The sequence below is a fragment of the Suncus etruscus genome, chromosome 15, assembly GCF_024139225.1.
Source record: "Suncus etruscus isolate mSunEtr1 chromosome 15, mSunEtr1.pri.cur, whole genome shotgun sequence".
Taxonomy (NCBI): domain Eukaryota; kingdom Metazoa; phylum Chordata; class Mammalia; order Eulipotyphla; family Soricidae; genus Suncus; species Suncus etruscus.
Window position 1 is genome coordinate 75,078,542 of NC_064862.1, and position 17,203 is coordinate 75,095,744.

Sequence of the window (17,203 nt, forward strand, 5' to 3'; positions counted from 1 at the left end):
GGGATTCGAACCAACCACCTTTGGTCCTGGATCGGCTGCTTGCAAGGCAAACAACGCTGTGCTATCTCTCCGGGCCCAGCTTTCTTAATTTTTATGCATCTCTTCCCTCTGAGACATATCCTCATCGCAGGAACAATGCACTCAAAATGGCAACCATCTTTGGCAACACTTATGTCTGTGAACAAACTTTTTCTTGAATGAAACATTTGAAATTTCCCACCAGATCAAGACTAATGGATGCACACTTACATGACTAGCAGTGACAAATATGAAACTAGACATTGGCCATCTCATTAGTCAAAAGTAGGACCATAGTTCCCATTGAAATATTGGTAAGTTTTTTGATTTAATTTTACTTCATTTTAAATATTGTATGTGTTCCCATTTTGTTTCTTCAATTCAAAATATGCAGTGTGCATAAAAATTTGTTCATAATTTTTGTTTTTACTGTAGTCCAGCCCTCCAATGGTGTGAGGGACAGTGAACTGCCCTGCCTCCCCCATTTAAAAAGTTTAATAACTCCTGCCCTAGCACTTCCAGGAGTGACCCCCAAATGCTATTGGATGTGACAGAGACAAACAAGAACAAAAAACCAACCAGGAAACAAACCAGGGCTTGGGGCTCAGGACCTCATTATCCCTTAGGCACACCTCCTTGTCTCCATTCCCCCTTCTGTTCAGAATCCATCTTTCAATCTTAGGAAAACTCTTGGGAGCCCTGAAATTGTCCGGTTATGCCCCCCATATCTGCTCTCCACACTTTCTAAAGAGCCTTTCCCTTCTTTGTCCACCTGGAAAGCTACTTCTTTTTTTTTGTTGTTGTTGCTTTGTTTTGTTTTGGGGTCACACCCAGTGACGCTCAGGGGTTACTCCTGGCTATGTGCTCAGAAATCGCTCCTGGGGGCTCCAGGGGATCAAACCATGGTCCAATCCGTCCTAGGTCAGCCACTTGCAAGGCAATCACCCTACCGCTGCACCACCACTCCAGCCCCAAGGAAAGCCATTTTTGAAGATGGAGTTCAAAGGACTCCCTCTGGTGGTACTGAAGTGATAGCACAGTAGGCTGAGCACTTGTCTTGCATGTAAACAACCCAGATTCAATCCCCAACACCCTGTGTGGTCCCCTTAGTCCACCAGGTATGATCCCTGGGTGCAAAGCCAGGGGTAAGCCTTTAGCACAGTGACTCCAAAACAAAAGGCCCACTCTGCTGAATGTTAGTGTAATTCCTTCTAGCACATTCCCTAAGCACTGGTTGGACCACTTGCTCTTCTCACGCTGCCCAACACCAGCTCCTCATCCAAAAATAGGCCCACAGAGGGTGAGGTGCATGGGGGTGGGAGAGGGCAGCTGTCCCCCAGGGTGATGCTCACCTGGGCACATTTATAAATAGCTGCTCCTCACCGTCCCATCTCAGTTTCAAACCCATCGGTGTCTGAAGCTCCAGGAAGCGCCCGCTTGAGAATAGGAAGATGCCTTTGGAAGGATTCATCGGCACCACGAGCTCCTGGCCCCCGTACTGGAGGGTGGGTCAGAGGGGAAGGTGGGGAGAATGGAGAGAAAGGCCCAGGGGACCCTCACTTATTCATCATCCTCACAGAAAATGAGGGGTCCCACCCGGCAGTCCTAACCCCTCTTTCTCTCTGGAACCCCAGAGCTGATCAAGTGTGCTGCCTAGGGCTATCAGGGACTATCGAGGACCCTGAGAATGCTGAGGTCAAGGAGCGGAACATGAACTGGCTGTGGCCGTGTACAACGAGGGGCCTCACCAACACTCGACGGTCCTTCAACAGAGTGATGGGCAGAATCTTGGGCAGTGTCACATAGACATGGCTTAGGCTGGATGTTCCTTTTAGTCCTTGGTCCCCATTCTTTGCTGTCACCCTGAAGAATGGCTCTGAGTTGGGAGAGAGAGGTGGAGAACACCTGAGCAACATTTGAATATGAGCCCAGAGGGTGGCACTGGCCCATCCGCACCTAGAGGTTGTAAGGGATGGGGTGGGGAGATGGGTCATAGAGAAACAGTCTAAAGTGGGCAGTGAAGAGCAGGATTAGAATTGGCTCTTTTAGAACCTTCTGGAACTAACTTTGCTTGTTTGTGGCCTCCATCTCTACTCACCATGTGAATCCAGGACCCTCTTGTGAGGTAACAAAATTTGAACTTTCTCTTGTTTGGGGGGTATTTGGTAGTGCTTAGGGCTTACTCCTGGCTCTGTTCTTAAGGCCCACTTGCCAGTGCTTGAGGGAGCGAACGTGGTACCATGGATTAAACCAAGCCAGCCACATGCAAGGCCAGGGCCTTCCCACTCTGCTGTCTCTCTTTGACACTCTTCTGTCCCTTGATAGAAGTTTGTCTGGGAAGTGACTGAGAGTGGTGTCAGTGCATGACCCAGTGGATCAAGAAGTCCCTTCTAGGGGCCGGGAAGGTGGCGCTAGAGGTAAGGTGTCTGCCTTACAAGCGCTAGCCAAGGAACGGACCTCGGTTCGATCCCCCGGCGTCCCATATGGTCCCCCCAAGCCAGGGGCGATTTCTGAGCACATAGCCAGGAGTAACCCCTGAGCGTAAAACGGGTGTGGCCCAAAAAAAAAAAAAAAAAAAGAAGTTCCTTCTAAGCTGGATGCTCCAACTGACTTTGCCTCCTCCTACCATGCTGTCCACAACCTCACTTCTGCCTGTCACTGATGCCTTGTGCCCCAGTCCAAGGGTCTCAGATCCCAGGTCCTACCTGTGGAGTTGCCACAAGGCTGAGCCATAATATAGGTGCACTTGCCCAAGAAGCGGAAGCGATTCCCATCGAAGCTGATGTAGTTTGTGTGTCCGTATATGGAGCAAACAGAAGAACCTGCCAGCCAGGTGTGAGGATTAATTTGGTTTTCGGGTTTGGGGTTTGGAGGCCATACCTGATGGTGCTCAGGGCTTACTCCTGGCTCTTCACTCAGGGTTTACTTCTGATGGACTCAGGGAACCTTATGTGGTGCTAGGAATAGAACCAGGCTGGCTGTGTGCAAGACCAGTGCCCTCCCTGCTGTGCTGTCGCTCCAGCCCTGAGAGGTAGTTTGGGGGAGCTAGTTTTGAGATCCCCAAGGACAAACCAGAACCCCTTCCCCAGCCCAGGAAGGACCCACTCCTGTATGATAAAGAGGGAGGATATCTATCCCTAGTCCCTCTGGGTGGCAAGGGTCTTACCATAGGGATGGCATCTGTAATGGCCATTTCTCAGCTGGCACACCGAGTGGGCCGCACAGCGGGCCATCTGGCATACTGTCTGACTGCCTGGCAAGCAGTGGCAGCGCTCGGAGCAGTTGGCACTGAACCAGATGTCCCCAGTCTAGGACAAGAGAACATAGGCTAGCAGGAAGGGGCTCTGAGAGGCCCTCACATCTTGTTCTGCCCCACATCTACAAACCTAATCATGCTCTGACTCTCCTGGGTATACCTTTGTGGCCCAGAATATTTGCACATGCCTGCCTCCTCCCCAGGTGCTGGCCTCTCCCTCTTTCTACATCTAGCCTCTAAGTTAAGCTCAAGGGATCCTTGCTGGAATAAGTCTCACCCACCCTGAGAACATCTTCTTCATGGTTTAGTGGGTTTTTCCTTCACAGCACTCATCAGGGCTGCCCTTTTCTATTGATCCAAGTGGGAGTTCTGAAGGGGAGGGTTATCTGTGTCTGTTTTCAGTCTCAGGCTCCTAGGGGGAGCACAGCTCACAGCAGACTGTCTCAATAAATGCTAACTCAAGGCCACAGAGACAACACTGGGGTTAAGATGTTGGCCTTGCATGCACCTAAGCCAGGTTCAATCCCCGACATTGAATACTGCTAGAGTCACTCAATTACAGAGCCAGGAATCCTGAATATTCACAATTCAATATAATAAACAATCACTGAAGATTACTACTAACTTCCACACTGGAATTCACTGTTAGCATTTCTTGTAGTTCATCACACTGTCTTTATTGCTTGTTTGTTTTGTTTTTCTTTTTGTTTTTGGGCCACACCCAGCAGCACTCAGGGGTTCCTCCTGGTTTTGCACTCAGAAATCGCTCCTGGCAGGTTTGGAGGACCATATTGGATGCCAGGGATCAAACCTTGGTTAGTCTGGGTCAGCCTCATGCAAGGCAAATGCCCTACCTGCTGTGCTACTGCTCTGGCCCATCACACTGTCTTCAATCCCACTGTGGCTCCAACACCTAGAGTCAATCTCAGTGTGGCCTCCTGAGTCATACTGGCATCCTGTATGAAATCACTCCTGCCTCTGTGCTCAGGACCCACTTCTGTCAGGGCTTGGGGAACTACATGGGATGCTGGGGATTGAACCCTGGTCAGGTGTTCAATCTTGCCTCACAGTGCAAGGCAAATGCCCTTCCCAATGTACTATCTCTCTGGCCTCTTGGGGTGAGGTTCTGAGCTCTTTAAGTCTGTTTCCAGATCTATCAAATGTGCACATTGAGATTTTCTACCTGGTATGATTGTTGTGCAGATAAATTAGACCAAGACACAGACCAATTACTTTATGGGTATTAATTATTATTATTAGCAGTTTACAATGAGTGTCATGTGCAAACTATTTATTATAAGGGTGTTTGCCTGTCCAAAAAGAAAAAAGAAAAACAAAACTCATAATTAACCTGACCTTTTTCTTTCACCCCTTTATCATTTTTTCACTTGGTTATTAAGAGGTATAAACACGGGCCTAGAGAGATAGCACAGCGGTGTTTGCCTTGCAAGCAGCCGATCCAGGACCAAAGGTGATTGGTTCGAATCATGGTGTCCCATATGGTTCCCCGTGCCTGCCAGGAGCTGTTTCTGAGCAGACAGCCAGGAGTAACCCCTGAGCACTGCCGGGTGTGGCCCAAAAACCAAAAACCAAAAAAAAAAAAAAAAAAGAGGTGTAAACACATAGGGTGTGACTTTCATGCCACCTCTTTGGGACAGCACTGGACCCCATCCTGGGCCCTGTCTGAGCTCTTGCTTGCTCTTGCCAATGTCCCTAGGGAGAAGAGAATGAACTAACTCTTCTTTTTTTTTTAACCCCTCCCGAACTAATTCTTCTTTTTATACCTAGCCTATCAGTATTCACAAGTTCCTGTAGCAAAAGACTCTAGAATCTCAGCTTCTGTCCTGAATCCCTGAAGCTATCTGCACAGCATCCAGGAAGGCTCTGCTGACCCCCGAAAGGGAGAGAATATCTACAGGGGCTGGGGTGTAAAGCACTGGGGCTGCCAGCAGGGGGCAGAGGAGGCCCAAGAGAGCAAGTCAGAACAGGGCCCACGGGAGGACAGACCAGCAGCTTGTGGGGCCAAAGTGGATGCTGAATGATTTTTATTAGCAGAGAGGACAATCAAACGTCAAATGCTAAATGAATGACTCCACCTGTGGGGTTCCCACTACTTGTCCCTGGACCCATTGGGCATGTGCCCCAGATCCCAATTCCTGTCAACTGAGAAACAGATGAAACCGGAAGGAAGCCCAGTGTCCTGCTGGCCATCTTCCCAACGGATCTGGATACCAGGGTGGTCTTACCTTATAGTAATTGTTATTGTGGAAGCAACTGCAGGATGCGGCCTCAATGCAGCTATTATTGCTAAATAAATAGCCAGAATCGCAGACACAGCCTCTCTGGCATTGGTTACCACAGTTAGGCTTGGAATTGGTACAGGAGGCCAAGCAACCACAATTTTCGAAGTGGGCATTTAGGGGGCAGGTCTCTAAGGGGGAAACACAATTTACATCAAATTACTGGTCCACAGCTGTTCCCAAGATGATTTCCTGTGTCTTCTCTATCCCCACAGGCAAACTCCTCTAAGAAGTTGGTCTGTGTTATTCTAACATTGGGAGAAATGAAGTTCTAATAACAAACATGACTGAATCTGGGAAACATGGTGCAAAGTGAAAGAAGCCAGACACCAAAGGCCCCAAAGCATATGATTCCTTATCCAGAACAGGCAAATGCATAGAAAAAGCAAATATATGGTTGCCAGGTATTGAGGAATCTCAGTTTCAAGGAAAAGTCAGCCTAGGTCCTTCAGACTCAACAATCCCCAGCCCTTCATTTTTCTACAGTCACCATGTCTATGAATCTCTCATCAACTGGATGACACCGTCTCTCTCTCTCTCTCTCTCTCTCTCTCTCTCTCTCTCTCTCTCTCTCTCTCTCTCTCTCTCTCTCTCACTTTGTTTTTTGGGTCACACCTGGCGGTACTCAGGGGTTACTTCTGGCTCTGCACTCAGAAATTACTCCTGGCAGGCACAGGGAAACCATATGGAATGTGGGGATTCGAATCACCATCCATTCCTGGATTGGCTGGCTGCGTGCAAGGCAAATGCCCTAACGCTGTGCTGTCTCTCCGACCCCAGGATGCCTCCCTCTCAAATTCTCTCTCCAAGTCACTGTCTCCTACTTTCTGTTTTTTTTTTTTTTTTTTTGTCCAATGCTCCATTTCATACCTTGAGGAAATCCCTGTGTTGTTATGATGTTCGTTGTGGCAGTCTGGGAAGTTTTAGTAGTAGTCAGCGAGGTTTCTGACATAGTAGAAGTCACCGAGGTTTCTGACGTAGTAGCACTCACCGAGGTTTCTGGCGTCGTGGAGCTTTGCGTGGGAACCAGGGGTATCTGGGTGGGGACAGTGGATTTTTCTGTGGGGACAGTGGGCTTCTCTGTGGGTATAGTGGGCTTTTCTGTGGGGACAGTGGTTTGTACTATGGGGACAGTGGATTTTTCTGTGACTGCGGTGGTGAGCCTCTCTGTAGAAATGGTAGACATTTCTGTGATGGTGGTGAGTGTTTCTGTGGGGACAGTTGTTTTTTCTTTAGGTTTATCAGTGAGGACAGTGAGGATAGTTGATGTTTCAGTGGGGACAGTGGGTTTCTCTGTGGGGACGGTGGTATTTTCAGTGGGAACTGTAGATGTTGTAGTGAGTTCTTCCGTAGGGACAGTATGTTTTTCTGTGGTGACAATGGTTTTTTCTGTGGAAACAGTGGGTTTCTCTGTGGGAACGGTAGATTTTTCTGTAGGGGCAGTGGTTTTTTCTGTGGGGACAGTAGGTTTCTCTGTGGGGATAATGGTACTTTCTGTGGGAACAGTAGATGTTTTAGTGAGTTCTTCTGGAGATACAGTGTGTTTTTCTGTGGACATGGTAGATTTTTCTGTGGTGACAGTGGTTTTTTCTGTGGGTATTGTGGGTTTCTCTGTAGGGACAGTGGGTTTTCCTGTGGGAATGGGAGATGTTTTTGTGGGAACAGTGTATTTTTCGGTGAGACTGGTAGATTTTTCTGTGGGCACAGTAGGTTTTTCTGTGGGGACAGTGGGTTTTTCTGTGGGGACAGTGAGTTTTTCTGTGGGGACAGTAGGTCTTTCTGTGGGTTTTTCTGTGGGACTTTTAGTGGGGATTGTGATCTCTTTTGTAGGGATAGTGGGCCCTTCTATGGGTTTACAGGGCCACACAGTGGGCTTGGCTTGTTCTTTAGAGGGGACAGTGGACTTCTCATGAGGAGTGGTTTGCTTTTCAGGGAGAGTAGTTTTCACTGCATGGACATTTTCCTCTACAGAAGGGCTGGGTATTTTCTCATGGGGGAAAATACACTTTTTAGAGGAGGCAGGAGATTCTTGAGGAGGGAAATTTTTCCCTTTGGGAGGGGAAGTGTGCTCTTGAGATTTGATGTTCTGTTTCCCAGAGAGAGTGGGTTTTTTTGTGGGTCCTCCAGTTGTTTCTGTGTGGCCTGTAGTCTGTTCTGAGGGCAAGGTGGGAGTTGCTGTGTAGCTCACAGTGGACGTTTCCGTGGGGACAGTGGATGGTCCTGTGGAGACAGAGCTTTCAGATAGGCCAGGACGTTGGAAAGTAGGTACTAACGAAGCAGATTCTGAAAAGCAAATAAAAATCATACACTGTTTTCTTCAGTCACACCTCATTCGAGGAAGTAGATTTTAAAGAGAGGCTGTGACTCAGAGTAAGCAACTGCCCTGCATGTGTGAGGTCCTGAATTTGGCCCCAACACCATAAACAAAAGACAATGAAAACCAACAATGAAGGAATTTATATTATACCTTTTTTTGGTTTGGGTCTACACCTAGCAATACTCAGGGATTACTCCTGGCTCTGCACTCAGGAATTACTCCTGGTTGCGCTTGGTGGACCCTATGGAATGCTAGGGGAGGGGTCAAACTAGGCCAGTTGAGTGCAAGGCAAATTCTCTACACATGACTACTGCTCCAGCCCTTATGTTACCTCTTCTATTGCTAACCCAACCTTCCATACTCCATACTCAGCAAACCCCTTTTCTAGTTATCAGGCCTCATTAAGGTTTCAGGAAACAAGCTAAGGAGCTACCATTTCTCCTTGTGGAGATCAGGTTCAGGCCTTCCATCTACCCCTACAGAAATTTCCAGTATCAAAATCACATTCACTCAAATGGGCATCTCCAAGGAGACAGGAAGACAGATGGGAAGAGTAATAAAGGCCAATTGGGGAAACCCCCACCCCCAAGCATGAGGGGACTTGTAGGAAGCAGCATAATAACTCAAAAGTGCTTTCCCAGATCCTTCTCCTCCAGAGTCAGGCTTACCTCGACAGGCCCCTTGACTGATTCCAATGAAGCCCACAGCCACGATAAATGCCATGTTGGATCCCCTGGTGGCTTTCAGGATCAGCTGGAGATACCCAGGGCAAGAAAGGAGTGAGCAAGCCAAGCGGGTCCCAGCAGTCTGTCCCTCTCAGCCAACATCCAGGTCCTAGGACTCCAGCCTCCATCCCTTACTCTGTCAGAATGATGATCTCAGCATCCTCCATGATCCCCACTATGTTCTGATCACACCCCACCATTTTGTAGTCACCCACCTGCATAGGTTGGGGAAGTCCTGGCGGGATGGTGACAGAGGCGTTCTGCCATTCAGGTTTCTGGGACCCCACCCGGATCCAGATAGATTTCGGAATGGTGCCCGCAGGGCTGGAGAGCAGCAAACTGAAGATCGTGCCATTCCCAATACCAAACATTTGGTAGACAAACTCCACACAGATGGCACCAGGGGCACAGAATGGCCGACTCATCAGTCGGAAATCCTGGCCCTCAAGAGAGTACTTGTTGACTAACAAGTAGATGAAATGAAACCCTGGGAAAAAATAAGGGACAGACCAGTGAGCAATCACCATAGAACAATTGAATGGGGCTTTCTCAAGTGCCAGCTGCTTTCCAAAGGGGCACAGAAGGCTGATGCCCGGCTCCCCATGGGTTATGGTGGTGCTGTTTGGCTTCTTTCATCTTGTTCTGATTATTATGTTGGGGCTGGAGTTGGTTTGATTTCATTTGGGCCACACTCAAGTAGTGCTTGGTAGCTACTCTGGGCCCTGAGCTCTAGGGTTTTTCCATGGATGTCCAGGTGGGATTGGGAGTCAAATCCAGGCCTATCAGGGGACCAGTGGGTGTGGCCCCCAAACCAAACCAAAATCGGAGAGAGCACTCAATGGTCTGATGTCTGTACCTTGGCACATACAAAGCCCTGAGTTTGAACCACATCCCTACCCAAAATAAATAAAAAGAAAAAGCAACCCCCAATCTCAGGTTCCTCTTGCTACACTAGCAAACATTACCGATGAGAAAATGGATCTGAAGTCTTGAATCCTCTGAAGATGGCTGTATTTTCTGGGGGCGTCTGTGATCCCCCAAGCAGAACCCATTCCTTGCTCTACCTCTGTCTTTCCACAGGGGCTGAACTTCACTACCTACAAGAGCAGCTTCTCATTCATACCAGATTATTCCAGAATGTGAGATTTCAGGGCTCCTCCATCTCCTCCTTGTTTGTTTTGCTTTGTTTTGTTTTGGAGTCATACCAGATGAGCTCAGGGCTTACTCCTGGCTCTGTGCTTAGGGATCATTCCTGGCACTGTTCTGAGGACCAGAGATGGTGCTGAGATTGAATCTCAATCAGCCATGTGCCAGGCAAGTACCTTCCTTAACTGACGTTCTAGCTCTTCAGCCCCTCCTCACAGTTTTGTTTTGTTTTGGGGTCACACCGGCAATGGTCAAGGGTTACCCCTGGCTCTACATTCAGGAATCACCCCTGTTGGTGTTCAAGGAACTTTATGGGATAGTGGGGATCAAACCCAAACCAGCTTCAAGCCGGGGAAGCACCCTTCCCAGCTCTCCTGTCATTTCGGCCCCTGCTCACCGCGTTTTAAAGTTCCTCCGATGGAGGTTGTTTCGGGGCTCGATTTATTTCCCCAGGCCCACTCTCCGCTGCTATCTGGGACCTGGGACCAGTCGCAGAAGGGATGCTTATCATCTTCAAAGTCACATCCTGGAAAAGTGTCTGGGGGACACACAGGGGACAACGAGTACTTTCAGTCATTTTTGCTATACTCCTCTTCCATGGCACCCCGAGAGATCTGGATCTCCTGACACCTGAGTCTCACCTCCACAGGGAGCAATGGTAATTTCATCCACAGCTACTGCAGGCTCTGGTCTCTTTCCAAACATGCCTATGATGATGAACTGGGGGTGGAGGTAAGCAGGGAGAACAGGAAGTGAGAGATTGAAAGCCTCCTTGGTGCCCAGATCTTTTCCCATTTCGATACTTCTGTTGTCTGTTTATTTTTAGTCTACATCCTCTGGAGCTCAGGGGTTACTCCTGGCTCTGAGTTCAGAAATCACTCCTGGCAGGCTCGGAGGACCAGAGGGAATATCAGGGATTGAACCCTGGTTGGCCACCTGTAAGGCAAACTCCCTCCCAGTTGTAATATAGCTCAGGCCACTCTCCTCCCATTTCTATGTGGGGTGCAGGAGTGAAGCTGGGGTCTCTCTCCTCAGAGATACCTGAACGAACCCCTGGCCTGTGTAGTTGACAGAGGCGGTCTTCCAGCCTGTGGTGGGTTGTGCCAGGAGGAGAGTGTGTTTCCGGATGTTGCCTGCAGGAAAGGGAACCAGGAAAGACACGATGAGACCAAGGGGCTGGACACAGGCTCCAACCCTCCCTCCTAAGGCAGTGACTGTGTGGCAAAGGCAATGTCAGAAGCGGGGTGGTATTTGGGGTGGGGGGAAATTTTCCCTCCAGCCTCCCTTGTCTTATTCTCCCCGCATTTGGATGCAGTTTTTCAGGCTTCCAGTGCCCTGAGCCTGGATTCCCCCATTGCTCCCATTGCCCTTGGCCCCAATTTGGAGTTGCAGGGCGAAGGGGGACAAGGGGCTGAAGGCATCCCTGGATCACACTCACCCACCGGCTTGGCGAAGACAGTGAGCGAGGCCCCTGGGGAGCTGGCACGCAGTGTATAGTGGAGAGACAAGCTCAGGCAACCCCGCGACTGGCTCACAGGGCTCAGCAGGGCAGATTTCTGCTGGGCCTTGGCCTTCTTTGGGTCCAGGAGCATATAGAAGCCACCTGCAAAGCAGCCATATGGGGTGGGATTATGTGACTGGACTGGGGGAGAGGATAAGCTTAGGGACACCCCCACCACCACACACACACAGCCGGTTCCACAAAGCTTCAGCACCCGTCATGCAAATGGCTGAGGAGCATCAGAACCTTCCAGAAGTGCTGTGTAGAAGGGTCATTTCTGACACCCCCCATCTTGTCCTTGAGTTCTGACTTCAGAGTGTCCCCACATCGATTGTCCCCCCCCAGTCTATACCCTTGGACTAGGCTGAATGTTGCACCAACTGAAAGGAAGGAAGGAAGGAGGGAAGGAAGGAAGGAAGGAAGGAAGGAAGGAAGGAAGGAAGGAAGGAAGGAAGGAAGGAAGGAAGGAAGAAGGAAGGAAGGAGGGAAGGAAGGAAGGAAGGAAGGAGGGAAGGAAGGAAGGAAGGAAGGAGGGAAGGAAGGAAGGAAGGAAGGAAGGAAGGAAGGAAGGAAGGAAAAGAAAGGAAGGAAGGAAAAGAAAAGAAGGAGGGAAGGAAGGAAAAGAAAGGAAGGAGGGAGGGAAGGAAGGAAAGAAGAAAGGAAGGACTAGAGGAAGGAGAATGGAAAAATGAAAGAAAGAATTTTAAATTAGGGGTTGGAGCGATAGGACAGTGGGTAGTGAGTTGTCTTGCATGCACCCAACCTGGGCTCAATCCCATATGGCACCCCTGAATACAGAGACGGGAGTCAGCCCTAAGCACCACCAAATGTGGCCCAGAAACAGACTACAGCAACCAAAAAGAATTTAAAACGACCACTAGCAACGTTACTGACACTACTAGGTCTAGCTAGGGGGGTGCTAAATGCTGTGATGAGGCTAACAGAGCTGGGTAGGCAGCTGGAGTGAAGACAGAGCTTGGTTCTCAGGATCCTCCGAGAACCTCAGGCTGCAGGAAAGATTGAATGCTGTTGCAGGAAGGGACGATGGGCAGGGTGGGGGAGATGGAAGAGGAAGACACATGAACTGGAGAAGATGGAAGGAAGGGAAAGATTGAGAGTAGAGGGAGGAGGGAGGAAAGAAGGAAGGAAGGAAGGAAGGAAGGAAGGAAGGAAGGAAGGAAGGAAGGAAGGAAGGAAGGAAGGAAGGAAGGGGAGGGGTGGAAATTGGGAAATGTAGCTAGAAATTTATCTGGGGTGGAAAAATTAAGGGGGCAGGGGAGGAAAGAAGGAAGAGGAGGGGAAGGAAATAGTCAAAGATGGACAAAAGAAGAATCAGCTTGGCTGCAAGCCAAGGTGTTGGTGGAGAGGCAGCTAGGAATGAGCCTGGGCAGAACAGGAGAGGAAGAAAGTATCTTAGCCATTGCCTGGTTGAGTTAGAACCTTCTAGGAGGTCCATGTATTTGCCCTTGGTGTTCTGATGCTCCTCATAAAGAAACAGCCACCCTTTCAGAGGGGCCAGAGCAAGGGATTCATCCTACAAGGTCTGCATCCCCCCACCACATGACGGCAGCTTGTTCTAACCTCTATGCACCCCTGCTGCCTGTCACATCATCTCATCAGGTGGTGCTTAACTGGGCCAGAGTGGGGAAGGCACTTGCTTTCCATGCAACCAACCCTGGTAGCTAGCATAGCAGGAAGGGCATTTGCCTTGCACACAGCCAACCTAGATTTGCTCCTCTACATCCCATATGACCTCCCAAGCCTGCCAGGAGTAATTTCTGAAGGCAGAATCAGGTATAGCTGGGTATGGCCCCAAAACAAAACAGATCTCCAAAGAAAGAGTGTCTTTCCTCACCACCAGGTCTGGAGAAATCGTAGTCAGGTCCCACGTCGGGGACACCTGAAGGCCCCTTCTTTTGGACCCACTTGGCTCCCGTGGCCGTGGGGACCCAGCTCCAGCCGCAGAGATCGTTCAGCTTGTCAAAGTTGCACATCTGTACTATGCAGACTTGGGGGCAGAGGGAGGAAACAGATTTTGCTGCTTCTCGGGACCCTCAGGAAATCGGACCTCAGCCCTGGATCAAAACTAAGAGACTTGGCATCTGCCTTGCTGGTCGATCCGGGTGGGACCCAGTTCAATTTCCAGCATCCCATATGGTCCCCAAGCCTGCCAGGGGCGATTTCTGAGTGCAGGGCCAGGAGTGACCCCTAAGCATCGCTGGGTGTGGCCCAACAATCAATCAATCAATTAATCAATCAATAAAATTAAAAAAAAAAAACTAAGAAGCTGGGTATGAGGTGCCGCAGAGTTCTGTCCCCTAGTGGCTGTGTATGGTTATGCATGTCAGAATCCACCCAAGCCTTGGGTTTCTCATATCTGAATTCCTGCCTGCTATAAATTAGATAAGTGGGGTACGAACTCAGCTAGTTGGAACGCCATGCTCAGGAAGTATGAGTTCTTTCACCCTCAATTTTTAGAATATTCTCCCTTGCATTAATTTTCTCCCCAGGAATCTCCACCATCAGTTTAGCTGGGCGGATATGGGATACCAGCCAGGTGTGCCCAGAATTAAGGATTTGAACCTATCCTGGGGACGAGGCTGCTAATGGGATGCAGAAGTGGAGGGAAGCCAGAAACCCCAACTCTGGGAGAAATGAGGTGAAGCTCTGTGGGTCCCTAAGATACTGTGAGCCTGTGCAGGTAGGCCAGGGTAAGAGGGACAAGAAGTGGGGCAGGGCTCACCCTGATTGCAGGAGCCCTTATGAAGAGAGATGGCGTCCAGGGCGATGTCCAGGTAACTCGTGCTGCCCTGCACCCCTTCAAACACCAGCTGTGGGGACAGTGGCCAGCACTGAGCACCCCAGCCTGTGGATCCCCATCTTTTGACGGCAAGCAGATAGCTTCCTGCAGTCCCTGCCAGCCCCCCTTTGCTCTGGGCTACCTCCACCTCCACCCCACTTACCCGTCTGGGCAGGAAGAGTCCCGCAGCAGGTACTGTGATGGCGGTGGGCACCCAGGACGGGCTCTGATAGTTGCGGTGCTTCCAAAGCGTGATGGGGTGCTTACCCTTCTGCTTGGCTTGCAGCAACAGCCTAAGCTGGGCACCCCAGGAAAACCCGAAGAGGCGGTAGGCGAAGCGGATACACATAGGCCCTTGTTCCCAGATCAGGGGGCTTCGTAGACGTGCGACGCCCCCCGGAGGGAAGGTGATAGCGAGCATATGCAGGTAGTAGCCATCTGTGGGGGGCAGGGGCAGGTGTGAGGCCCTACCCCCTCCCAGACCCCAGCCTCCTCACCTCCCTGAACCCAGGCCTACCCACTAGGCTTTCTCCCTGAATTTAGGCCTAACTATTAGGCTTTCCCACTTTTCATCCAGGCCTAGCTACTAGGCTTTCTCACCTTGAACCCAGGCCTAACTGCAAAGCTTTCTCACCTCTGCGAACCCAGGCCTAAATGTTAAACTTTCAGAGTCAGAACAATCCTGTACAGCAGAGAAGGTGTTTACCTCGCCTGCAGCTAACCCAGATTCCATCCCCATCATTTCATGTGGCTCTCCAGCACATCTCTGAGCACAGAGGCAGGAGTAAGCCCCGAGCATTGCCAGATGTGGCTCCCCAAACAAAGAAAAAGGTCACTAAATCCTAGGCTTTCTCTCTCTCCCTCCCTCCAAGTCCTAGGCCTAACCCGAGTCTCTCACCTTTGGGGTATCCCCCAGGGGGCCCAATTCCACTATCAGGGAAGGACACTTTGTCTCGGGTCCAGTTCCCATCATCATTAGAATCCTGGGACCAGTCACAGAGGGGTCTGGCATTGTCCTCAAAGTCGCACTGGGTGATGATAGCTATGAGCAAGAGTGTGATGAGTGGGTGGCTCTCAGGGTGGGCTCAGAGCTGAAACTTGGATTCAAGTGTCATCTCTAGGGAGAAATCGGCTGTGGTGTTGCGGGCAGAGCTCGCTGGCTGACTTGGGTACAGCCTGCCACGTATCCTGGAGCTGTTCTTCATTGAGGGGCTTCTTCGGCAGACCCCGCATCCCACTCCTGCCCTTCACATTATCTCGGAGACCAGAAGATGGCACTCCGGGTCTATCCCCAGCACCGCTAAGGGGAACTCTGGTGACTCCCAGCATGGTTGGGTCAAAAATAAAAATAAAACCAAAATAAAATCCCTACACAGGGCCAGTCACAGCTCTGAGAGCCCCTGGGAAGAGGGAGGGCCTAGGGGTCCCCATGGAGGAGAGAGGGTTCGAGGGCTCAGGACCCCCAACTCACAGTCACTCTCTGAGCTTCCAGCCACCGGCTTCCGATCCAGAGGCGTCTCATTCCTGGCATTTGAGTCCCAGAATGAAAACAAAGGCGGCGTTTCCCCCTCAATTCCTTCCCAGTCTTGATCAAAACACAGGGTCTCCCTCCCAGCACCCTAAAGCCACTCCAAGCTGTGGTCCCTCTCCAGAGGAGGTGCAGCAAAAAGTGCTCAGCGCAGGTGAGCCGGGCCCAGTCTAGATCCCTCACTGGTTCTGGGACCCCAAACCATCTACCATTCCTGCTTCCTCCCTGTGGGGTCCCCCTCTCCACTAGATCTGGCCCAAGTTTATCCTTTTATGTTTTTCTGTTTTGGGCCACACCCAATGGTCCCCAGGGCTTATTCCTGGCTCTTCCCTCAGGATTTACTCCTGGCTGTGCTCCAGTATATGTGTGTGTGTGTGTGTGTGTGTGTGTGTGTGTGTGTGTGTGTGTGTGTGTGTGTGTGTGTGTGTGTACAATATGAAATGCCAGGGATTAAATCTGGGTTTGCCACATGCACATGCAAGGCAATCACCCTCCTCACTGTGTCATAACTCCAGACCCCAAATGTGTCCTTTTTCTGAGGATTTGTTTACTCCTCCCTATCCACCCTGCCTCCCCAGCTCTGTACCTCTTCCCTCTTCTGCCTGCCTCTCCCTACTACCCTGACCCCCATTTCTGTTGCCCTTCCTTATCCTATCCTGCCCTTTTATCCCATACCTGGGTCCTTCCCCCTAATCTGGCCTCCCCCCTGCTTTACTACCCCCTGTGCCCAGCTTACAGGACAGAGGCAGACAAATAGCTGTGGACCCAGGCAGCCCCCACCAGCAGCACCAGCGTCCAGATGGAGAGAGCCATGGAGGAAGGACCTCGGAGGCAGCTCTTGGGTGAGGAGGAGGCACAGCAAGGAACTCTGTCTCTTTAGACACCCTGAAGCTGTCTCACCTGGCACCCCTCCTGGGATGCCATGAGCACAAGACAATCCAAACACGCGGTCACTCTGCGAAATGAACCCTGCGACTGAAAGTTAAAACCCAGTGGGAGTGTTAGCTCGAGAAATCTCAGGAAAGAAAGCATGTGAGGATAGGTGGACTCCTCCCCGAAAAGTGTCCAACCCTGAAGAAAGTGTCCAGGACAGTGAGAAAGGAAATTACATCACGAGATTTCCCAAAACCGAAATACTCGAGTCTCTGGCTTAAAAGGGGCTCAGAGGAGCCAGGCCTAGACCCTCGAGAGGTGTGCCTGGAGATTTCAGAGTATTAGGGTCTCTGAATCATCCCTAAAGCTTGCTCAGACAGGGAAAAGCAGGGCCACATACTGTGAATCAGGCATCAACCTAGCCTCGGCCTTTTCACAGCAATCCTGTGTTCTAAAAGCCCCAGAACAGTGTCCACGGATTCCAATGGAAAAATCCATCTCAAACCTAAAATTCTGTTGTCGGCAACAACAGCAGAGTCGACGGGCAAAGTAGGAGCGGGAGGATTGGAATGGAGGACGGGGAGGCCTGGAAGAAAACAAACCATAAACCAACCCTCCAGCACAGGTTGGCTCCTATGCTAAAGGAAATGCTCATCAAAATGCCAACTGTGGTGCCAGAGCCATAACATAGCAGGGAGGGCATTTGCCTTGCATTTCCAGGCCCCCCCATATGTTCCCC

At 50.4% G+C, this 17,203-nt stretch overlaps 1 protein-coding gene across 1 annotated transcript in view; it reads right to left on the minus strand.

The window, feature by feature from the left end:
* Window positions 1-15,392, minus strand: part of ZAN (zonadhesin) — a 38,436-nt gene extending 23,044 nt beyond the window's left edge. Inside the window, exons 1-17 of the mRNA XM_049788175.1 lie at window positions 15,212-15,392; window positions 14,962-15,105; window positions 14,227-14,501; window positions 14,007-14,094; window positions 13,119-13,271; window positions 11,201-11,365; window positions 10,804-10,895; window positions 10,404-10,482; window positions 10,160-10,300; window positions 8,832-9,103; window positions 8,560-8,644; window positions 6,445-7,794; window positions 5,521-5,705; window positions 3,185-3,326; window positions 2,724-2,840; window positions 1,767-1,894; window positions 1,371-1,516 (exon numbers count right to left, since the gene is read on the minus strand). Coding sequence (XP_049644132.1) covers window positions 1,371-1,516; window positions 1,767-1,894; window positions 2,724-2,840; window positions 3,185-3,326; window positions 5,521-5,705; window positions 6,445-7,794; window positions 8,560-8,644; window positions 8,832-9,103; window positions 10,160-10,300; window positions 10,404-10,482; window positions 10,804-10,895; window positions 11,201-11,365; window positions 13,119-13,271; window positions 14,007-14,094; window positions 14,227-14,501; window positions 14,962-15,105; window positions 15,212-15,392 — 3,743 coding nt within the window. The remainder of the gene's footprint in view (window positions 1-1,370; window positions 1,517-1,766; window positions 1,895-2,723; window positions 2,841-3,184; window positions 3,327-5,520; window positions 5,706-6,444; window positions 7,795-8,559; window positions 8,645-8,831; window positions 9,104-10,159; window positions 10,301-10,403; window positions 10,483-10,803; window positions 10,896-11,200; window positions 11,366-13,118; window positions 13,272-14,006; window positions 14,095-14,226; window positions 14,502-14,961; window positions 15,106-15,211) is intronic.
* Between the last annotated feature and the right edge of the window lie 1,811 nt (window positions 15,393-17,203).